The 23,613-nt window shown below is 50.4% G+C and overlaps 7 protein-coding genes across 7 annotated transcripts; 5 read left to right on the top strand and 2 right to left on the bottom strand.

Moving 5' to 3' along the window:
• Positions 1-7,204: 7,204 nt before the first annotated feature.
• M421DRAFT_189624 (uncharacterized protein) lies at positions 7,205-7,696 on the top strand. Its single transcript, XM_033587975.1, has 2 exons — positions 7,205-7,395; positions 7,447-7,696. Exon 2 carries the CDS (start codon positions 7,505-7,507, stop codon positions 7,667-7,669), a length of 165 nt encoding a protein of 54 aa, XP_033447300.1. The 5' UTR covers positions 7,205-7,395; positions 7,447-7,504; the 3' UTR covers positions 7,670-7,696.
• A 408-nt stretch (positions 7,697-8,104) lies between these two features.
• Positions 8,105-8,476, top strand: M421DRAFT_189614 (uncharacterized protein). The gene has a single exon (XM_033587974.1). It carries the CDS (start codon positions 8,205-8,207, stop codon positions 8,427-8,429), a length of 225 nt encoding a protein of 74 aa, XP_033447299.1. The 5' UTR covers positions 8,105-8,204; the 3' UTR covers positions 8,430-8,476.
• Positions 8,477-9,488: 1,012 nt separating this feature from the next.
• Positions 9,489-12,218, top strand: M421DRAFT_102123 (cysteine proteinase; the record flags this gene model as incomplete). The annotated part of the gene is made up of 5 exons (XM_033586729.1): positions 9,489-9,798; positions 10,227-10,710; positions 10,757-10,856; positions 11,221-11,755; positions 11,800-12,218. The coding sequence occupies 5 exons, from the start codon at positions 9,489-9,491 to the stop codon at positions 12,216-12,218; spliced, it is 1,848 nt and encodes a 615-aa protein (XP_033447298.1).
• Positions 12,219-12,269: 51 nt separating this feature from the next.
• Positions 12,270-14,915, top strand: M421DRAFT_189586 (uncharacterized protein). Its single transcript, XM_033587973.1, has 2 exons — positions 12,270-14,539; positions 14,596-14,915. Exons 1-2 carry the CDS (start codon positions 12,703-12,705, stop codon positions 14,811-14,813), a joined length of 2,055 nt encoding a protein of 684 aa, XP_033447297.1. The 5' UTR covers positions 12,270-12,702; the 3' UTR covers positions 14,814-14,915.
• Positions 14,916-16,093: 1,178 nt separating this feature from the next.
• On the bottom strand, positions 16,094-17,288 carry M421DRAFT_394949 (uncharacterized protein). Its single transcript, XM_033590080.1, has one exon. It carries the CDS (start codon positions 17,000-17,002, stop codon positions 16,481-16,483), a length of 522 nt encoding a protein of 173 aa, XP_033447296.1. The 5' UTR covers positions 17,003-17,288; the 3' UTR covers positions 16,094-16,480.
• A 1,366-nt stretch (positions 17,289-18,654) lies between these two features.
• Positions 18,655-19,655, bottom strand: M421DRAFT_66451 (Di-copper centre-containing protein; the record flags this gene model as incomplete). The annotated part of the gene is made up of 3 exons (XM_033596323.1): positions 18,655-18,873; positions 18,922-19,158; positions 19,215-19,655. The coding sequence occupies 3 exons, from the start codon at positions 19,653-19,655 to the stop codon at positions 18,655-18,657; spliced, it is 897 nt and encodes a 298-aa protein (XP_033447295.1).
• A 2,102-nt stretch (positions 19,656-21,757) lies between these two features.
• M421DRAFT_66311 (FMI2 protein) lies at positions 21,758-22,726 on the top strand (the record flags this gene model as incomplete). The annotated part of the gene is made up of 2 exons (XM_033596308.1): positions 21,758-22,556; positions 22,602-22,726. 2 exons carry the CDS (start codon positions 21,758-21,760, stop codon positions 22,724-22,726), a joined length of 924 nt encoding a protein of 307 aa, XP_033447294.1.
• Positions 22,727-23,613: the final 887 nt, after the last annotated feature.

Genomic DNA, 23,613 nt, shown 5'->3' with positions numbered 1-23,613 from the left:
ACATGTACAACTTTAATAAAACTAGGTTCTAGATAGGCGTTGCTTTGTCTTTAAAGGTTGTAACAGGCTTAGAGAGACGTGCTTAGCTAGAGCTTGTTCAGCCAGGTGATCGCGAGTGGGTTACCGTTATCCAGAGCATCTGCGCCGCTGGGTATGCAACCCCACCTTTCATTATCTACAAAGGACGCGTCCACATCTCTGCCTAGTATAAGGAGACAGATATACCCTACAATTAGAAGCTCTTAGTCTCTAAGAATAGTTAGACAAATAACATACTTAGCCTTAAGTAGTTAAAGCACTTTAACACATATATAAAGACACGTTAGGTAGGAGTGTATAGGTTACTTATCTTAGACAGCTATAAGAGCTATCTTAACTAGGAGTTTAAGGACTATTACCTAGAGAACTAAATCCTTACTCTCTATATACTACCTTACTTATTACACATCCTCTAGCTACTTAATATAGTCTATTTCTTGCTATTAAAGTGTAAGTACTCCTAACATGTTTAAGACTTAGTATACTAACATGTCTTCTATATTAATAAGGAAGGCTTCCTACTAGCCTTTAGGGATATATTCCTTAATATATTTATAAAGGTTAACTACTAAAAGGCCTTTAAGGTATTAGGGCTTATTCCTACTAATACATAGGTAGTGTTAGATTGCCTTAAAGTGCAGCTGCATACCCTACTAGCAGTACCTCTACCTAAAATACTATAGTAATCTAAGACACTAAGCAATACACACAAGTTTAGGTCTTAATCTAAGCTTATAAGCAACTCCTTCTAATAATTACTAAGTGTAGTATAAGAGGGGTTCTTAAAGCTTGTAAAAGGGGCTAAAGAGATACTGCATAAAAACATCCTTATTAAGGCCCACGTGCAAGAGCTTAAAGAGCAATTAGCAGTAATAACTAAGAGAAAATCGCGTAAGAGAAAGCAGATTTAGCATAGTGGCACACTTAAGTATGGCCCAGCAGCATCGCGGGTAGCTGCTGAGGCGTGTGTAGCAGCTCAGCCATCTAAGAAGACTTAGGGTAGAGGTAGTCAACTAGGAGCTTAGTTAACTGTTTAGCGCTGTAGGAACTGCAGCAAAACTAGAAACAACGCACAAATGTGCTAGGAGGGTGTAGAAACATCTTCTAAATCTAATACAAGCACGCAGTATGCTAGGTCACTATTTAATAGTAAGTAGTTATAGTTGTAGTAACTTGTGTTAGTTGTGCTAAGAGAAAATGGCTAGTTTAGTGATATGGCCGGCTTGGTGATAATCTACGTTATAAACCTTTAAGTTTTTACTATGCTTTAAAGGAGCTTTTAATGCCTCTATTACTAGGAGTAATATCTAGGGAGGATTTAGAGGTGCTAGCTTAGTCCTATTTAATCTAGAGGCTGTAATATTAAAGCTTAAAGTGCGCCTATGTACTCTACTACTACCTACTATAGATAAGAGTATGTAGCACTCTTAAACCCTTTAGAACACCCTAGAATTTAGGTTACAATTAAAGCTTATTTAAGAGAGGATTTAATAATATAGTAATAGCTCTCTAACTTTACTAGTTAATGCTCTTAATTAGCTTACTAAGGGCGCAGAGATAATAGCGCATTTACTAGTTTTAGTGTGTAACTAGGTTGCAGAGCTTTAAGCTGCTAATAAGGCCACTACACGCTGTAAATCACACAAGAGGAAGCAGATCTAGAGGGAGGGGACTCTTACTATTAGTAAAGGAGTACACTTAACTACCCTAAAGGAGTTTAAAGCCTATAGTAATAGGAAGAAGGTAAGCAAGAAGAGGCACATTAAACTAGGCACTTAGTCTTTGTAGTAGTCTGGCCAAAGGCCAATAAAGGATATCTACTTCCTAACAACTTTTGCTAAAAAGCATGCACAAGTTAACTAGACGTCTAGTTAACTGCGTAGATAATATATATCCAGCTTTAGCCAAGCCGGCTAAGCTAATGTAACCGGCTAGCTCTAGCTCTTCTTTAGCTTTAGAGTCTAGACCGTTACAGTCTTTACAACGCTGTAGCAGGTGTAGTAAGGCAGGGCATAATGCGCGAACATGTATAAAAGATGTGCAAGATACTGTAGATTAGTGCTGTATACTGTAAGTTATAGTAACTTGTAGTAACTTGCTATAATATACAAGAGAAGTTGAAGTTTAGTGTAGTCTTGGCAAAATCTGGTCACTCGCCCGGGCTGGCCACTCACCTGTGAGGTACGTTACTTGTAATTAAACTTTATTTAAAGCTCTACTTAAAACTTAATAAACATACTAGGCTAGTTTGTGCTAACGTAGCCTAGATTGCGCTTAGCGCGCAACAAATTGGCTATAGCAGCTACATCTGCTAGTCGCAGTGGAAATCGTTGCGCAACTAGCTCAAGTATGTAATTAAAAATCACCCTCTTCTTATTATTGTCTAGATTCTGTAAGTTAGGTATAGAACTAGCGCATAAAGGTTGTCTAGCATATTAATTACTTAGTGTGCTTTAAGAGACCTTGTAGATAGCTGCAGCATATTGCAGGGAGAGTTTTAGGCCTTGTTTAAGCGCCTTAAGCGTAAGCTGTATCTAACAGTTCTTTAACACGTCCAACTAGTGTTGTTAGGGAGGCATTAGTGTAGTAAGAGTGTAGTGGTGGGGGCTTGGCAAAAGTGTATGGCTCGCCTGTTGTTCGACTCGCCCACGAGGTGCGTTAAGTTAACCTACATTAAAAGAGCTAAAAAATTCCTGGGTAAAGCTTACTCTTCTATGCAACCTGCAAATATCTAAGGCGTAGCAGCCTCTGTGCAAAGAGATATAACGTCTAAAAGTAGAAAGAACATATTTTAGATAGCTTTTCGTAAACGCGGTACTAAAATTCCTTAAGCACTGCGCTGACGCTTTGCTGCCTTTCACCTGAGTAGACGCTAATTGGCTACTTTATGAAGTAGCGTGATGTCAGGTGCGGAGCGTCTGAGAATAAGATAACCAGTCATGGCTAAGCACGAAAGCACGATGCGCCTTCGTGCATGCAAAGAGTCCCAACGTTAACGTCCCCGCAATCTACACTCTACTTGGGCGTTGCGGCTTCAGTGCATTGCATGCCCTGAATCCTGAGCCGGCTTCACCTCACTATTGGAGAATTCACATGAGATCCAGCCCAGGTACATGTAGTCTGCTTCGCCAAAATTTCATTCAACACTTACTGTTCACTGAAATGATGCAGGAAAAGTGACGCGCCACCGGTTAAATCCATTACGGAATGCGGGGAGATAAGGGTGCGGTGGGCTGCCACTGTTGTCCAGGTAGGGGAGACCCAAGTCATGTCCGTTGACTGGAGGGATGCTTTGAACATAGTATGCAGAATCGTCGTAGATTAACCAAAGACCAGTCTGTAGTCGCGCAGAGATCTGAAGACGTTGGCGGTTAAAAAGTGGTCGGCGACCTTTGTCTCAGTGGCTGTGATCAACTCCAGGAACAGCAGCATCCTGGCTGCAGGAGGTATGATCGTCGCGGTACCTGCAGATCTCCTTTCGTAGGCTATCTGTAAGTATGAGTCAAGGCCTAGTAGCAGGGATCCCAGCCACGGCTACCGTTACACATGCTCACCGCCTACCTGGTGCCATAGTCCACTTCCCTTTCGATGCGATTGAAGTAACGTTCTTGATCAGACTGGAGACCTGCCGATTGGCCACTACATGCATTGCAGCCTGGAGTACCTTGTAAGCTCAATTGTGAAGTCCATGGTACTCACCGACGTCATGGATGTCCACCTTCATATGCCAGTCCCATATGCAGTTGTGACACTAGTCACGGAAGCTGCAAGGTACCATCCATCGCAGACTGTAACGTGGATCCACCGTTGCGACGGCCACTATAACTTGTTCAATCCTAATCCTTAGAAAGTCGTCAAGAGTTTAGGAGAAGATAATGACTAGTTGTTACATCCGTGGGACGAAAATATATTCCTCCCTGCCACATGATTGGAGCGGTGAGAAGAGTAGGGTCAACAGCACGTGTAAACAGAAGGTATGTCTTGGCCGGAACAGAGATGAACTAGTGATGGAGATGTAATAGACCTACAAGTCCGTGGTGTAATAGCCTTGCGTGCAAAGCGCCAGGTACAATAGAGGCGGATAACGGAAGGGTCTCGTGGTGCGCTACGATGGAGCGGCTGCATCGTCTGACAGGGTCCTCATCGGGCATGTATCACCATTGACGACAGCTTGAAGCCGCGCCAGGCAGATTGCGAGACCATCAACCACGGTCTCCCCTATCTCTATCGTAGCGTACGCCATAAGCTTGCAAGGCTGCGCTCGTCAAGCTAGCGGAGAGACATCTTGATCCGTAAAGTATAGTGTATGAACCGCCGCCGATAGTGGGACGTTACTGTCTGCTAATGCGCGGTACTGCGGCTTCGCCCGAGAGTTTCATCCCAGAAAGGCAGTCGGCTCTGACGCCGAGCCCGAGGCTGTCATAAAAAAATTGACAGAAAACGGCACGTACAACGGTGACTTGGATATCAAAGCCGACCAATGACCAGATCAAACCCTAGTCAGTGCTTTCCCGACTACCCGGTTCGAGGTGATGACAATCCACAAAGTGTGCAGATCGAAGCAGTGCTTCGTTGGACGCGCTTCACCTCACAGGCCTGCATCTGTCTAGCCATGAGTGGTTGAGTACGGGGGTTCGTCCTCGCTGATCTCCATCGATCTTAGGCTGAGTCATGTATGCTTTGGCTCTGTGATAAATTGGCTTACAAGATGTGCTTTATCCAAGGTCAGATGGTCGAAGTGAAGCAGTGTGCAGTTGAATCCGAGACCGCTGCGCCGGCCATATAACGTGTGTACTTGGGAGACCGCATGGCCCATGGGATAGGTGGTGATGCAACAGTGTCTGACTGCCATGATCTTGAACCCGCAAACCAGGTAACAGGTCGATGGCGGTAGCCAGGGTTGTCGCATTCGAGTCACCCCCTGCTAGCAACTACTATCTCAATAGGAGCTCTCTAGTAGTGACATAGACCTTGATGTGTCGCGTGGGGGAAAGGCAAGTGAAATCTTGGCAGTCCATTCGGACTTCCAGATTCACGAAGATTGGTGGGCCAACATCCAGAGAATGACGCACTTGAATCCGTCTGGGGTAGTGCCACAAACGCCGAGATTACACAGCAGCCTTGATGGTGACACTGATCTCGCATTGGTGGAACCGAGAACCAGGTTCACAGCGATCCCGTGTAACAGGGGAAGATGAAGCGAGAATCTGTGAACAGACCCTCGAGGGTGGTCTCATACAGGATGCTTGCCATGGCCATGTAGCCACAATTGTGACTTGTAGTCAGCAGCAGGCGTAGTACTGAGTCGGTGATTATGGTTCCATTGCGTGTGAGAGACCGAGGTGTTCACGAAGTGCATGATCTGAGGTCTTGTCGCAGGCTCGAAGCTGACGGTGTGCAGACGCTTCCGCATAGCATCATACTTCGAAGTTAGCGATGACATCTGAAGTGTATTGAATGGAAGCGATGAGGCTCGCGTTCTCAGCCAGGCTGATTTACGAGATATAAGGGTGCATTGACCAGCCACCTAACGTGCGGCTTCTGTAGAAACCTCGCGATCCTCGAGTACCATAGCTAACCCGAGCTTCTCCTGCTACCCGGTCAAAGGTGTCTATAGTAACCTGTCAAGGGTGGCTTTCATCCGCACGAGCCCCATTGGACGCAGCTCTGTTCATTCGTGTTCAGTTTCTCGCTTCAAGAAGAGGGTCGCAGAGTCGGCCATGAGTCAAGCTATCAATCGAGAGGGGAAGCTGCCAGAGGAACAGACAGTGGAATTTCCGCCAGCCCCCTGAATGTTGGTCCAGTGAGAGGCTTGCCTCTTTCGTAGCAGTATGCGTCTTCCCAGAGCATGCGGAAGATATAGGTCGGTCTGCTAGATCCGCCCAGGGCAGATCCTCGGCGCTACATCAAGACGCCAAAGGCGTTTCATGAGATGAGGCTGCGTGACACCATTCGCCGAGGAGCTGAACCAGGTAGAGGGGACCCGGCACGCAGATGGCGGCAACGAATCCTCTCATCTGCAGCGACTGGCTGCGGGTCTTCCAGAAGGAGCCATAGGCGATAGGAACTGGAATAAATACAGAGTGAAGGGGGACGGCGCGACAGGGATTGTGTTGTACACATCTTTGAAACCACAAGTACACTGTAGAGTTTTTACAACAGCACGGATACCAAGCCACGTCCAGTGCATGCCGTTGCCTGCGGCGAATTGATGGCCTCTCTGGGAGACCCGTTCAATCGAGCGACCGAAATCCTGGCCAGGGAAGGTTTCAGGAAGAAGCAAAGAAGACAGGCAGAAAGGTGGAGAAGGAACGGTGGTTGGAGGCGTATGCATGACGACGTTTTCGGCAACTTTGTGTACGAGCCGACTGACCGCCTCTACCGCGAAGTCCCTGGCAAACTCCATTTTCCTCCAGCACAAGCAGCCGATGGTGCAATCGACGCGTCGTTGCTTTTTTGCAAGATCTTCCGGGCACGTTGAGGAAGAAGCAGCGCAAAGGAGTCGCGTAGGGCGATGTAATGGGAAAGGGCGACCGAAAAAGCAGCTGCCGTAAGCTTAAACCCAGTTCACGCTAATCTTGGACTAAGCCTTATTGACTGTAGCTCCTTCTGGCAAGTACAGGGCCCGAATCAGCAAGAGACGGAGCCCCGTCGCTCTAAGCTGGGAAGTCGCAGCAAGAGTCTTCATTCGCGACAAGACGCATGCAGCACGGTTTGTGTGACACATAGATTCGGCAGCGCTACGCCTCGAGTCATCTCGGAGCATTCACATCGCGATGCGCCCTGGACAAGGGTTCGCGACCTGAAGATGCTACCATGCCCGCGGCTGCGGAACAGCCAGCCCGCGTCTGACGAGCTCCACTACGTCGTTCCCTTCGAGAGCCTCATATTGGAGGAGTTGGAGAGGCACCTCTGATTCGGCCTTGTTGTGCAACATCTGGTGTACCTGTTCCTCTATCCGTCTCAAAGTCATCCGCTTTTGAGCGTCACGGTCCAGGGCAGAGAGACCGCAAGACGGCTGCACGCTGCTTCTTGTTGTACACTACCGCAATATGGTGGACATGGTATCAGATCTGGCAAGCTCGAACTTAGTTCCATACATGGTTCTCACATATCTTGGGATCAGTATAAGACGGACCCAGATCCGCGCAATTAGCGTGTCCAGCTTAGCAACAAGCAGTGTTCTCTTCATCAGCACAATTCTCAACTAGTTCTGTTCCCTCTGCAGCATTTTGCTTGCTTTTCCACAGCCACAACTAACAGAACCCTTGAACGCCCTCGGCCATCCGCGCATCCCACGCCCATCTCAAACGCTTCTCCTGCCAAAACCGCTCAGGTAACTTCTCCGCATATCGGGTACATATGAGTCTGTTTCCCACCCCAGTTGCGTTTGCTAAGTCATCGCAGCTTCATTTCTCGCTACTGTAACTACGACACTCGCTCAATTCGACCCCAACACATCACAATGGCCGCCCCAGTAAACTGTCAACACACCTTCAAGGTCGTCAAGTCTGACACAACCGTCGTCGTCTGGAACTGCAACATGTGCCATTCAGGGCCTCACTCTCTCATCTATGAGTGCGCCAACTGCAAGCTAAAGACTTGCCGGCCATGTGCATCGAAAGCATAGGTAAGCCGCATATCTCTCTCCTTTCCATATGGATCCTTCGACATGCCTATGCAAGGCTGCAAAGTTGTGAGACACACGGAGAGACGTGAGCGACGTTTCATGAATCAATTCTCTGACAGATGCAAGTTTGTGTTGCTGACTCGGTGGATGCAGACCATCAATCGCTCGTGCAGGGGGATAGACCAACTAGGATCGATCCAGATACCTGTATCGATTACACCCGGCTCGTATTTCCATCGGCGACTCACGTCGCATTTCACGGCATTCAACGAACTTCCTTTTTCCTACTCCGCTCCTCGGGCGGCAACATCTATATGTCGGCTCTATCGATTTAGCACGGCGTTTCGGCGGATCATTATCTGGCGGCCCTCTGACCTAAGAGCGGCAATCTCGAAATGGATGGCCTCTGTTGTTTCCAGGCGTTATCTGCGACTGCACAAAAGCAAAGGGCGTCTTTACTGAAGTGTTTCAGTCTAAACGTGGACGTCCCGCGACGGCTTGATGGTTTCTGGGTTGCTCTCTGTCTATTTCATGCATGGGGTTCTGGTCTGAGCATTATTGGCAGGATTTTTTTCTTGTATTACCATTTCGCAGTGCTCCATTTCTAGACTCAGGGACGGCCTGCATTTTCGACCTAATGTTTCTCTCTCACATATCTCAGCCCCATCTGGTACCCTCTACATACCATATCCTGGTTATCAGCGGTAGTCTCCTGTACACAACTCACCTCTATAGTGGGAATGGTCGTTTCATGCGTTGAGCAGGCCCATCTTAGCAGCTGAATAGAGAGAAGTTTACATCAACACAAACCCATCTACCAGCTAATCTGCTGAAATTGATGTATCAGCAGAGGTCAGGTAGACGACAACTCGAGCCTCTTCAACCTTCGCATATGCCCGCCCTGTTTCTTCGCGGACATCCCTGTTAATAGACGATGACAGTGCCGGCAACGAGATCCGCCTCGATCTGCGCACCGACACCGATTGCAATTTGGCGATCCAAAAAGCCTGCGCCGCGATCCTGCAACAACATCCTTCTCTCCACTCGAGCGTGTCGCACTATGCTTTGCGTACAGCAATGTGTACGTAGTTCCTGCGCTAGCATTGCGGGTCGAACAGAATCCTGCCATGCACGAGTCTGTATCGAGCAGCAGAGACAATAATGGAACAGAACTGGCAGTAAACGCGAGCCGTATTTCTCGGAGGTCGCCGCCAGTAAGCTGAAAAATTGTGCATCCTTGCGTGGTCCAGCTGGAGTGTTGCTGATGCAGCCTCCCAACGTGCTGCAGATGCTGATGGATCATGCTAGAATCCGTGAACAGGGCGATGAAGCTTGAGCTCATGCAACAACTTGAGATAGAGATTGTTCACAGTCTGCCACCCCCGCACTGTGGCGCACGGACTGGTGCGAGTGAACACGACGCGTCGAACGACCAGAACTCTAACGCGTGCCTTGCAATTGCAGTCTACTTACGTCTCAGCAGAATTCACTCAGGGGTACTTACACCACCTATGCACCAAAATTGCCAGGCAACCATGCAGGTTCAAGATCGCCCGACGCCGTTGTCAGCACTTGGTGGTGCGCGGGTTGTCGAAGGAGCAAGAGCTCAGCCGCATGAAGTAGCCCCAAAATCTTACCTGCATATTTATAAATGACATCGCAATCGATAGCAGCATCGCTCATAGACTCTCACCTTTCTGCAACTTCACACAGTTGTACACAACTTGCTGCTTCTTCTTGCTGTACCTCTGGCAGGCCCGCTCGTGAGCAGTGTGCATGGTGCGTTACATGATATGCTGACGATAAAGACGTAGTCAACATGAGAATTCTTACCAGCGATAGCAAGGAGGCCAACAATGCACCTCAAGAGCTTATCAATGAGTTCTGGGAGAACTTGATTAGTAAGAAGCCCGGCAAGGTTACAAAGGTCTTTCCCCCATCATTGTACGCTAACCCACTCCCACCGCCACGCAGACCAGGAGTTGTCAAAGGCCAAAACGCAGCTGAATCCTACGAAGCTGCAGCCATGGAATTTCGAACTCGTGTCAAGCGGATTATACGAGAATGCCAACGACCCAATGAGAAATTCACGGATCCCGACTTTGACATTACGGACCAGCCAATGAACTGTCTCGAGGGACTCTTGCGATGGTATAGAGATTCCGATCCAGCCTCTACAGCAACAGCTATAAGCCCTGGTTGTTTGGGGTTTGCTTTGCGTACCCTCATTGAGGCTGAGGTACTCTGCCAGGACGCTGCGCCCTTCCAACTCAAAAATACCGCCGACGTCCTCCTCAACAGTCAACCGAACTTTGCAGATCAAGCTCCGCAACCATGGCATCGTATTGACTGGATTTCCAATGCTCCGAAGTTCGAGATCGACGGATTTTCCAGCAGCGATGTCGTGCAAGGTGCCAACGGCGACTATTGGTTCGTTGCCGCAGTCGCAACGATCTGTAGCAACCTAGAACTAATACAGAAAGTCTGTGTTGATTGAGATGAAGAGTGCGGTGTGTACGGCTTCGTCTTTTACAGGGACGGCGAGTGGATCTGACAGTTGTCGACGACAATCTATTTCTTTCGAAGCCCGACTTTGATGAACGAGGAGATATGTACGACCCCACTGGAATCAAAGAGACAAGGTATAAGAAGAGCCACCAGACTGGATCGGAGACTTTTTACTTCGCCTCCTGCGCCCACGAGAACGAAACTTGGCTACCCCTCCTCGAGAAGGCTTACGCGAAGGTGGATGGCGATTACGATGCCATTAGTGGCAGTATTTCTGGTAAAGCTGTGGAGGACCTCACTGGTGGTGTGACCAGCAAGATTTTGACTGATCGCGTCCTTAGCAAAGAGCGACTGTGGAAAGAACTCACTGAGGTCAACAAGGACTTTCCGTTCTGGGCATCGTCTCCAGGTTCATATGGCAGTGAATACGATGCCAGGCGAGGATTAGCTCTCAGCTATGCTTACTCGGTCATCAAGGCTGTCGAAGAAGAGAGTGAGGACGGAAAGATCAAGCACAGGCTTGTACTCATCAGGTATGTAGCTAACATGTACCCGACGATATCTACTAATACGCCTCAGGAACCCTTGGGGCAAACGAGCCAGTGCAGCGATGGGCGAGTGGACGGGTCCCTGGTCAGATGGGTCGGCCGAGTGGAACCTGACTGGATGCAAAAGCTTGGTCACACATTCGGTGACGACGGCCTCTTCTGGATGTCATACGAAGACCTACTCTAGCCCGTCGACCTGCTCGACCGCACACGACTGTTCGACCACGATTGGACTGTCGTGTAGCATTGGACTAGCGTAGCTGTTGGATGAGCCACTGGGTTTATGAACACAAAGTTCTCTGTAGAGATCAGGAGGCAAAGACTGACTGTTTTCCAGCTCTGTCAGGTGAGTAGTCTTATTTCGTGTAAGGAACACCCTCCCATTCATCGTCCCAAAGGCTGCCAGGGCACAGACGCTTACTTGAGCAGCTTGATCATCGGTACTTCTGCGCCCTGGAAGGCTAATATGACTTCGATTTGCACTTCATCTTACAGGAAAAGTACACGGATGATGGCGATTACATCGTGCGTGCCCGCGGCGCATGGCTCAGCAACCGTAGTATCTCAGCCGAGGTTGATCTTGAAACAGGAGTGTACGAAGTTGTGCCAAAACTCGTGGCGAAACGTGACGCGGACGCTCCAGACGTGCACGAAGTGGTCACGAAAGTTGCTGAACGTAACCCCCGGAAGCTGAGGCAGACCGGCCTGAGCTACGATATCGCGAACGCAAAAGGACTCGCGGAGGTCTCCGATGAAGAGAAAAGACACAAAGAGTCGAAGAAGAAAGAGGCAGCAGAGAGGAAGAAAAAGGAAAATGAGGCTGCTGAGAAGCGGAATGCGGAGTTTGAGGCGTGGAAGAAAGAAGAGAAGGCAGACTACGAAGCGTGGAAGAGGGGGAAGCAACGACTTGAAAACCAGCCAAAAAGGACGAACGAGCCTGGAACTTTAAAGACCGGGACTGCCGCGCCGGAAACCAAGGAGGCTTCCATTGATGCCGCAAGTCAGCCTGCCAAATCTGATGCCAATGATAGTGTCACGGAAGTTACTACAAACCTCATACGAGGAGCGCAGGAGCTAAGCCAGCGACCGCAGCACTGGAGGCCGACCTGATCTCCAAAACGGCTGGACTCAAAGTAGACGATGCGGCAGCACATAGCGATGATGACAAAGCGGAGCACGGCCTTGATGAGAACCTGGGGAATAACAGTCGCGCCTCGTCGAGGGCAGTCTCGCGCGGAAGGCGTCTTCCTCCTCACATGCACCGTAGCGCGCCTCGCAGTTACTACGGGGACGACCCCGTTCAGAAAACTAGCCCACGTGATCTCTCGCCCGTGGACGAGAAACCAAGGCCCTGGAATGCGGTGTGCGTTTTAGGTCTCAGAGTTTATAGCCAAAACCCAGAGGCCAGTATCAAGCTTGGTAAGCCGAAGAATGTGGAAGATGGTGCGATCTTAGACGTCGGTGGAGAGATTGCTGCTGGGGCAACGATGTGATTGGAGTATAGGTTATACTGAAAAACCTACCTCCTTGTGTTATCCGCTCGTTGTGCTCACGAGTCGATGTGATTACGTGCTGCCTGCACTTCAAGTCAGCAAGCAAGGACCTTTAACAGCGACCTAGCTACACAGGCGAGCGATTTGTAGATTGTACCGACCCACAATTCTTTGGCAGTTTAAGGACGCAACTTCCCTTTGTTACCTCGTAATTTCTAATCCTCCACGACTGCCTCCCCAATGGGTAGCTGCGCTCGTAAGTGCTGATCAGGCAAGGCTGCAACTTCAACTGCATCACACGCGTGCCAACGCTGACCACCTCCAACCATCGCTACAAGCCATATACTTACACGTGCACCTGCGCGGCGATCGATAGGCGGTACCATTAACAGTTCTTTCGTTTTCCATCATCGTTAGCGTATATACGGTCACTCGCTCTGCATGACTACAGCCATCTACATCGTCGCATCCACCAGAAAGAGCCATGGCTGCCGAACACGACCCAAACGATGATCTATATAGCTATGACGGCTACGACAAGGCCACGTTTGGCTTTCTAATTGAACCAGATGTCCGACAGCCCAGGCAAGACTCAGGTGTAGATATCCAGATGCCCGAGGCGATACATAACGAGGCGGTTGGAACACTCTTTGCATCGCAAGCGGCAACGGATATCCCATCGCAAGCAACCACGCATATTGCACCACGCCAGACGATCAATGCGGAGACCCAGACACAACACGGGTCGGAGTCCTCAGTCTTTGCATGTTACGATGCTATAGCGGAGACAAAAAGAGGAGATACCCATCATACCATCTTTGAATTGCGACGATGGCTTGGAAGATTCAAGTTGCCTCAGGCGGCACGCGCCGATGACAAAGGAGACTTCACTGTCGAGAATGAGGCATCACATCACCTCTTTCGGCAACGTTCGCTAAGCGCTCAGGCAGCGAAACTTGCTGCATCGGAATTTCCGCTACAGCGCTTAGCTGACGATTCCATCGATGGTAACGAGTCGGCAACTCACAAGCCTGAGGACGACGACGCAGGCCCATCTATCATGGATGAGCGCTTGAACCTGCTGTTGTCGATTGCATTGCCACAATCGCCAATTGAAAGAACGTGCGAATGGGATGAGAGGCAGCGCGCACGAGAAGAATACGACTCCATCGAACGGGCACATGCAATTCGTCTCGAAGCCGATCAGCGTTCGGCCCAGACTCGAGAGAGGAACCTGGAGATCTCCGAAAACAACTGGAAAGAAGCAGAAGTAGATCGCAAACGCGCCGAAAGCAGTTGGCCGAATGGCAGCCTAGAAGCCTCTGTGGTCCAGGAATTGGAGCACGGCGACGAGCTTGCTTCGCAGATGTCAAGTATGATCAACTATATGGACTCGGGACTATACATCATCCCTCGAATGTGGGATTTCACAGATCCTACCCGTCGAACGCGCCTTTACAGCAACACATACTCCTTCCTCAGATATATGATGCGCGAAAGGAAGGTGGTCTATCTGCTCGGAACCCGTTTCGAGGACTTGCAACAGGGCAGATCTAACCAGCCAGAAGCGGCGATTACAGAAGAGATGAAGACTCTGGAGAACGCCATGGAGGTCCGATGCAATGCTGAAGTGGACTATTTCAACCTCTTGTGCGACTTCCTGAACTGGGCTATAGCTCACACAACTCTCGAGTTCCGAGACATGACTAACGGTGGTCCTGAGCCCACGAGGCCAAATGCTCTGACGAACGACATCCCGATCTCGGTAGTGGAGGACATGATTGAGGTAGAGGCGGAGCTAATGAAGCGGTATGAACGACTGCGAGATCTGGAACAAGCGTACTTCCCGAAGCGCTTCATAGTCGATCCCTTACCCTCAGAACCTCCGCCAACTCAGACGAAACCTCAATATACGCCTAGAGGGCGACAGATCCCGGTGCGACAGCAGATGCCTCCGCAAGATGACTCGGCGGATGAATATGATCTTGGAGATGAAGCTCAGTTTGGCGAAAGGTTAACGCGAACGCTGCCTCGACCCTTCAGACCGCAAAATACTCCGCTGTTGAGGGTGATGCGGTTTGATCCCCATCCAGTTCCAACTTTAGACAAGAAGATGACAGGAGAGCCAACTTCACCGGTGAAGCCTCCTGAAACAGACTACTTACGCCCACCTAAACAGAAACGAAAGCTGCCGCTGCGTATGTTAAATTACCCGCACACAATAGAAGAATACACGCCCGAGTCACTGTCTCCATTCAAACCGTGGAATCTTACAACTGCACGTGTACGTCACAAATCTCAAACCGGAATTGGCGTCAGCGGTAGGTTGGCCTTTGTGGTGTCACAGTGTGAATGAGAAACTGACTCTATCACACAGAGCGTACTTTGAGAAGATCAACCCTCCAGAAACAATTCGTGTCCTTGGACCGAGTCAAACGCGAACGAGCACTTCGAGAGCCATGGACCCCAGACAACATCGACAGAGTTATAGAGTGCAATTGGCGGGAAGATCTCAGATACATGCAACGATGCCGATCCTTGGCGGAATATAACAGTCTGTTTTTAAGTCTTCAACGCTGCACTGCCACATGCTAATTTTCCATACCAGCAATCCGAAAGTATTGGCGGGTGGTGCGCGAGCTCTCGTCTCGCGCCGGAACGTACTGGGTTGCACCCACTCATATCGGACGCAGTCAATGGCACGATGACGACAATGTGTATACCGACGATAGTGAAGGAGTACTACGCCTCGTGATACCGGATCCTTCTGGGATAGACCCTTCTGAGGACTTCAGAGATATGCTGGACGCCGACGACTTCAAACGCGCTGAGGACCAGATATTCTTCGATGCATTTGAGGACCAAACCACCGTCGTGCGCAGTGAGAATCCTGATGTGCCCGCCCAAGATCCTGCCGTGCGCGTCATTGATTTTGCCTCGCGTGGAAACACCAACAACGCTCGATACATCGACTCTACGCATCTGATCGAGCATATTAACGATATTGACGACCCTCGTACCAAAAGTGGGTCCCAAACTCGACTCATGAGTGAATGATACATCTTTTCGGCTGACAGTTACAACAGAACCGTCGCTTTTGGCTCGTGAAATATTCGAGTGGTACTCAGATGCGCCACAAGAGTCAAATAAGGGACTTGAAGTCACGGTCATAGAAAGCGAAGACTATGCTACGGAAGCAGACGTGGTTGAAGGAACGCCTGCGGATCATGTCGGATTGTTCCAACGCCCTATCACCCGGCTAGAGCGCCGCATCGAGGACCAATCCGAAGTCAAAGTCATAGAGATCGAAAGCTTTGACTCGGATGTACTAGAAAAGGTAGAGCCAAAGATGTTCGCAGAGGGTGGTACGAGTGAGGCGCAGGACTCTTCTGTGGTTGAAGCTGGAACCGCAGGCGAGAAGACTGGGGGCACCGGACCCGGGAACACCGAGCCTGACAATACTAGATCGCCGGTCGAGGATGACCAGTCACCAACACAGCAGTTAGATCCAGTGGCTAGTCCTCCAAGCAGAGCGCAACAGCTCATCGAGAGACAGCCCGAGCTGATGCCTAAGGAGATTGGTAGCTACGATACAGAGGAGGAGGACTTGGAAAGACGTTCATTGAGCGAAACAAGGAGGATCAACCACACTTCGTAGTACTGATTAGACTGTATGAAGCCTGAGATGTATATCGCCTCATATGAAAATGTATCGGCCGATTGGAAGATACAGGCGTTGGCTACTAGTAGTCAGTTTGTTGGCAGAACTCTCTGTCCTGCGCCAAGTACCTTCCTTGAATCCATTGTAGTCTTCAAGATTGCCAGCGGAATCTCGATCCCTCTGTACAGACTATTTGAAGTACGGTCCTTCAGCGTTTCCCCGAATCCCGTAATATCTGCAGTTCACGCTCGTCGTTCACCTCCCTGGAGAACATGCTTAGCTTGCTTGCATTCCAGCCCTCCACAACGGATCCGCCTACATCTGCAGCCCACTCTGAACCCTCTTGAGTCCTCCATCGTGGGCAAAACTCAGCATTGACATTCTTCTTCATCGACTCTCTTTTAGCCTCCACAATGAAGTGCAGAGCGCACAATAGAGTCTGGAAGCGTTCATCAGCGGGTGTGAGGTCACGCGTCTTTTGCTAAAACAGTTTACACCAGTCCCAGTAGATGGAGGAGCTTCCTAGGCCTCCATATTTCCACCCCGTATCAAAAGCGAAAGGCATGAAACCTGCCATATCTCAGTCGACTATCGCAGCGAGCTAGTGTCGAGGCTTCGATATGCAGTCGTTTGAAGGTATGCGCCTGACCAGGGTGTGACGTGGTTCGAGGTCGTGGTGCAAAAGAGCGGCCGATCTCGCGATGGCGAGTAGCTCTTCGTGGGTGGAATTGAACTGCAAACGACGCCTTTGCACTGATTTGACACATACGCCCTCAGTGGTTCTCTCAATTGTAGTTATGGCACCGGTTTGCTTCTGATGCCAAGCCACAAAATTGGACAGGAAGTCGTACATATCTTCCGACATCTCTTGGACCTCCAAATGTCTTCCGAGTGCCATTTGCAAAGGTTGTTGTCCGCTTAAGGAGCTTCTGGACATTTTAATCTTCGAAGCGTACCTTCTGCAGCCTCTGAACGGCGTCAGCGACCGCATTGGCCAACCTCGACTTCTGAGCACAGAATAGTCCAGGCTACACAGATTCCAAAACCTCAATGTCTGAAATGCATTGAATGACTGTGTACTTAACGTCCTTATCACTTCCCATGAAGGCACTACTGACCGCATAGACTTTGGACACGCGCTCTGGTGTCTCTAGTGCGGCGACATTATGGAGCGCCGACACGGCTGTAAGATTATCGACCTATTTTTTCGGGAAGCCTGGGTGGGCTACGGTGTCGAACGTTGCTCTAAATGTGCACGTTGTCCGATTGTTGGCAAGTATCTCGACCGAGAAGGGCCTTGGGCTGGCGGAGATCGCAGTGAGAACTTCTCCATCTGGCACAGGTTTTGGTGCTGTTACGAATTTCGTTTCCATGTTTGGTAGCGATTAGATTGAAGTGGAGAAGTGAAAGTGATGGTGACTGATAAGAAAGGCGCGGCGCAGCAAAATTTTCTTTATGTCAATTTACGGCGCTCATCTCATTGGCTGATTATCCATTTGTTCTTGCCCCTGTGGGTGTTTCACATGCATCCCACCAAAACAACGATGCCATTGTAAGCTGTTGCGGTGCAAGTCGGTCCGACAGGCCTCGATCGTCACCTCCGTTGACTACCTTGGACTAGCACGTCTCAGGGCATGTATATATGGTCGCCTCCTAGCTAGCAAGCAACTGAGCGCAGTTTTCCATCGATATACAGCGGCTACGTTTGCCGCAACAGTTATGAGCCTGGACGCTGAAGCTGCGCAAGCAAAGGTTGAATGGATTCCCATGTTCCATGGGTGACCATAGCCGAGCCTTGGCATGGTACCTGATCAACTAGGGCTACCATCTGGAGCATAGTGTATAGGATCACGAAGAAGGATTCACCTACTCAGCATGTTAGGCATTTCTCTGCGTTAAGTCACCTCCAATTATGCTGTCCTAGTTGGACGTGAGGGGGTGTGTCGCAGCAGATATTATGCCTATTTACCAGCCAATTTAGGGGTGCAAATGTATGTACATTTTGCCTCTATTTTGGCTGCAACATAAGCGAATAAACTTGTCGAGGATCACGTAGCAACACTGTAACTGATGCTTCACAATATCGTGGACACATGGGATACCACAAATCTATCTCAAAAGAATCACATCCAAGCAGGTGTGACACGATCCAGACCTTTGACAGTGTTCGAGGGCATATATGAGCTCACAAATGCTGCAACAGACCGACAATAATACTGCACTCACAACTCAACAAGCACCTCTAATCGGCTGATTCCACCTCATCAACAGTTCAAAAGGTATATACCATATACCTTTTGAAATGTATCCCTAGGAGATGAATGATTTGCAGAGGCACGACGATCTATAGAGCTGCAGGTTACGGGTGCAAGGATCCCTTGCTCATGCGAAGCGCGAGAATGCGGAGGGATCTAGGGAGAAGTTGGAGGGTTTGATTCACGGAGCTTCCACCGTGTCAACGGCAGCTCAGCAGGGCTTCGACCATCCGCTATGATTATCCAGAGTTTAGTGCGCTTGCGGAGGTTTTAGAAGGCCGGACAAATTGTGCAAAGTGACGAGTATGGAGCCCGTAGTTCGAACGTCTACTTGCACAAGCCCCACCTCTTGTGCAAGTCACCTTGCTGACTACATCACGCCTGAAAGAACCTTGCTGCCATATGTCTGCACCATATTGATCACACCAACTGTGCGATCCGCACAGACGGCATCATCGATTACCAGAAAGTCTATGAACAAATAAGGGTATCTACGACGCGGTAATTCACAACGCACGATCTAGTAGTTGTACTTGTAGCAAAGCGTCTCGCCAGCAGTGTCAAGGATATCTCTGATCTTGACATCAGGCTTGAAGCTATAGACATTGATGGTGGAATCGAGCGTCAGTGCGTTACCATCGACGTCTGTGCCGTCAATAGTGGTGGTACGGACAGCAGAGTTCTGGTTCTGCCAGATGCGGAAGTTGCGGTCAATGAAGCCATGGTGAAGCCAGAAAATCTAGGCAATGTTAGAAAAGCTGCGAGGTGTGCGGCTGGCGAGACTTACAGGGTCGGCAGGCGAGGCGTAGACATCCTGCATGACGGCACCAATACCGTTATGGCCCCAGGCGTGAGCACCGCCCTCGGAGCAGCCCGCCATATCCGCGAAAGTAGTGCGCGCGTTGCAGGCATCAACCATCGACTGACCGGTGTTAATGGTCTTAGCGGCATCACCGTTGCGGGCGAGGCAGTGAGGCGTGTTCCCTGAGCCAGGACCAATGTTGATAGCGAGGTTGGCGAATTGCTGCATTCAAAATTAGTTCTCTAGCTCGGAGTGTTGTAGAACGTGGATCTACTTACACCGTCTGTTACACAGGCGCCACCGAGGCCAATGCCACCAAACCACTGGCTTGAGAAGATTGAAGACTGACCAAACTTCCCTGCGTACTTTGTTTCATCGAACCACGGCAAGGTTGCTGTAAGACCACAGCTCTCGCGAAGCTCTGACTCCCATGTCCATAGGAGGTATCTGTGCCAGAGCAAGAACTTGGAGTTGCTGTGAACTCTAGGTGTGAGGGTCTGATGCAGAGCAGTGTAGTCTTCGTAGCGAGACTTGGAGGCTGAAAATTGGCCAGACGGAGCCTTGGCCATCAAGCACTTCAAAGAGTCGACGAAGTTCTGACGATCTCCAGTCGACACTGAATCCCATTCTGTGCGAACACGGACATTGGAACATGTGGCGGCAGCAGCGTTTACGCTCGCTACGCTGACCTTGATATTTTCCTTGTTCGATGAGGCCATGTTGGGCTCAATGAGGCTCTCGAGGCCATCACCGATCGCATCGGTAAGGTCGTGGATCTTGTTGGTGATATTTAATCCAGCAAGAGCTTCCTCGAGGGTCAATGTGTGTCCGGTGGTCTCTTCGAATATGGAAAGAGGGAGCGCCGGAAAGAGCTGTGTCGCTGGGACAGAGTCGGTCGCATCTTGTCTTTTGATGGCGGCGCCTGACACGAGTGTCGCAGCCGATAGGGCTGTGATAGTCGAGAAGTGCATGGCGTGTGATGTCAGGCCAATTGTATTAGGATTATGTGTAGTGTGTCGTGATCAGCGAGTGTGAGTTTGAGCGAGAGTCGACAGGAGGTTGGGATCGCTGCTAGAGTTCCAACCCAGGTCGCCATCGCTCTTTTATCTTGACTTGCCGCGGGCGGCATCACTTTGTTGGCTGAGATGACAGGAGCAGGATCACCTGTCCTAGCTGTACACGACTTTCGACGCCGAATCACGGACCATGGCGGATATAAACCGGGGTCGAAGCTGCAACGTTGTATTGGCAGAGAAGGCGCTTGGTCAAGCAGGCAAGTGATAAGCTTTTTGGACCGGTGTACCAAACCATATCGGGCTCGTGGCTTGTTCTGAGTGCAGGTCACTGCTAGGTTTCACAATTTCCGAGGCGGGGACAAGTTGTAGGCAGCCTCCTTTTGGACCCATCATCAATTTCCCCTGCCGGGTTCCCGCAGCTGATTGCGCAGGATCTGATTGCGACAGCTCGTATCCTGCACGGCAAGTAAAAATAGTCGCATGTGCACCACTCGGAGAATGTTTTGTGGTAGTATGGAGGAACCGTGGAGACCTTCACCGCGACGAAGTCGTGTGCTGCAGGTGTTTGGATCGTCGTTGTTAGCCGCATGACGGGGAACGCGGCGGCTGAGCAATTGCACAACATCACGTAGTTGCATCACAGCACCAGCTGAGAAGACAATAGTCAGGTCGCAACGTTCCTGCAGGGTAGGAACATCAGCCTTGTGTTGGCACTGCATTGCGAGGATTAGCGTTGCCACTGTAATCACCCGGCGAACCTGTGGATCTGCGTGTTTGAGATCCGCAAGCTCCGCCGACTCCATTCAATCATAGCGGAGCAAAGCGTCGTCGACCTGCAGCTTTGCCTGATCCCGCCGTGTCCAATTTGATTGCGCCTTGCCTTTAGCTCATGGTGGCACAAATTACTACGGATGATGTCTCCCGATAATCTCACTTGCGGTGTGATAACGTTCTGTATAGTAGGCTGCCACGCAGATGCTGGAGATGCCGGGAAGATGACCTCAACAAGGTTCCGCGTGGCTGGGAGAGGCCTTGCAAACCGGCGCCGCTATGACGATGTTGCTCACGTGTGTGTGAGCTCACACCGTTGAGGTGGGTAAGAAGATTGGTTGAAAGCCTTTGGCAGAGGGGTGGTTGGTAGAAGGTGGCTTGCCAAAGGGGGCAGGTGGGAGAGAAATGGAGTACAGCATCAATAGTCTAAGACGAACATGTTTCCACGTGCGACAATGCCCTGCATGGCCATGTACGACGCGAGGGACCCGAGCAGGATAGATTGAGGTTGCGTTGGTAAGCGACCTGACCTTCGAGAAAAGAGCCTCACGTGGCGAAGAGGCGATCAGGTTAGGAGCGCTCGTGGAGGATTCCGCATGCGGCTAGTTGCTCGGTGGAGGATGAAGGGCTCACTTGGGCAGCATCACGCGTGCCAGTGCTCACATCTTCCATAGGTAAGTCTCTTTGCCGATGTGCAGGTCTCACAGTCAAGATAAGCTTTCATCGCGGCTCGACCGAGAGGGTGCTCTCACGTTGGACCGCAGTTCAGACTTTAACAGGACCCCACTCCAGACCGCGGTTGCCTGGGAGCTTCAATGCGCCTCGCGAAAAGCTGCCGCTTAGGATATGACCACCCATCCTACACTACATTCACTCACGCCCATAGACATAAGTGTTGCAACGGCATTGCTTCGCCGTCCAGCGCGTCAGTCCCGTGATAGCGTGTCCATTGCGCTACTAAAATATTCCCCGCATCGCATCTGCGCAGCGCTGCTTACCTTGATCTTCAAAAGCCACCGACCGCCACAACTGCCATGACGACCGCTGCAGGAGGAGAGCCGCCAACGCGCAGCTCGCTCGGCATGGCTATGCGCAGCGAGAACCAATACTCATACCGCCTTCCGACGCCGCCACGAGTCGTCGTACCACCTCCCACGCTCTCTATGGACATGCCCGGCCTCGTGGTTGGAAATGCGTCTGGAGGGCTTGACATAGGCTTCCTCAGGGATATGGCCTTGGAGGATATCGTCCAAAAGAACACTCTGATCGAGTGGGCATACGAGCGGCGTCGGCAAGCCCAGATGATCCTCCCGTGGCTGTTTCTGGGGCCAATGGTTGCGTCCAAGGACAAAGCCTTTCTGGCGCGTGAGGGAATCACGATGGTGTTTGCAATCCGGTCCCGCGACGGCAGCATGAGCGGTGCACTGCAAGCCGCGCGCGAAGCTGGCCTTGCTGTGGCTACAATCGAAGCACAAAACTACCACGAATTGATCAAGCGGTTGGGCGACGCCTCAAGAACGATCAACGATCATGTTGCGACCATTCACCAAGCTTCCATACAACAGACGGGTCAGCCCGTTTTCGGCAAGGTACTGGTGTTCTGCGAGTCTGGTAACGAGAAGTCAGCTGCCGTGGTTGCGGCCTATCTGATGGAGATTCTCGACAGCTTTGACTACATTAAAGCAATGCAAGTCTGCCAAGCCCAGCGCTTCTGCGTCAACTTCGACGATACGATCAAGAACATGCTTCGGGCCTATTGGGACATCCTTCAAGCTGCACGCTCGGTCTCAAGCTTCAACGCGCAGCAGTACCAGTCGAACAACGTGTATAACGGTTTTGGTCAAGCTACCTTGCAGCCTCCTCCGCCACCTTCGGCAGCACGATCCAAGCGCTCCATCGAGGATACGCGTGACGATGAAGACATGGAGATGGAGGATGGCCTGGACCCTTCAGATGCCCTGCGCTTCCAAGGTCGTGATAACACCCCCTTTCAGAGCTCTTAGGCAGAGTCTGTCTGTCACCCGAAGTTCATCAAATCCTCATAAGGCGGCGTTCTTACTTTACATGATACCCTGCATGGCTATTGGCGTTTTTTATTCGCAATGCATGTCCAGAGGCACAGCGAGCCTCAGACGCTGCGTATTGCAAGTCAAGAGCCGCGTCTCTTGACTCGGGCATGACTGCAGTCATTCCCGAAGGCGCACCCCTAAATATATATTGTTTGTCTGTATGCACGTTCCTCTTCTCTTCTTGTTGTTCATATTGCGTGTCTCCTCCCTCACGGGAGGACGCGATCTGGTGCTCTGCACACGACAAGGGTCCGCAGATGTCTTTCCACAGTACTTGCCTCGAATAATCCGTATTTTTCCGCCATCTACACTTGCACCACACAGCATGTCCAACCCTGCATTATACACGATGCCTATTGATCCACGGACCCGGGAACGACTACGGATCCCTAAGCGAAAGGAGGATGATAGAGAAGACTCAGTGTTGCCTACCACGGATGCAGTGCATAGCACCACACGTTGCAAGAGTCCGAGGATTTGAGGATCCTGAAAGTCGTCGTCAACACATCGCTGGATTGTTCACCGGGGCGTTCGGGTGGACGCGGCAGGCACAACATACCTAAATAAGTGCTGCTCATCCGCCTCAATGTCTACGTCATCCAAGGCAGATTTACAGATCCAAGGGTTCTTGATGCTGTACAAGAAATATACAGATCATCTCAGGTCGTTTGAAATGCCTCCGGGGTGGGTTAAACGCCACTCTGCGAATATAAAGACGGACTCGGGGCAGCTCGCACCAGCAGCGTTCCTTTCGCTGCCTGTAGATCAGCCGTCTCGGATCGAAACAACTCCATCAGCAAGCGATCCAGCTATTCCGATGG

The sequence above is a fragment of the Didymella exigua genome (assembly GCF_010094145.1).
Source record: "Didymella exigua CBS 183.55 unplaced genomic scaffold M421scaffold_19, whole genome shotgun sequence".
Taxonomy (NCBI): Eukaryota; Fungi; Ascomycota; class Dothideomycetes; order Pleosporales; family Didymellaceae; genus Didymella; species Didymella exigua.
Note: the sequence above shows the minus strand (reverse complement) of the source record. Positions and strands in the feature narration are given on the sequence as shown.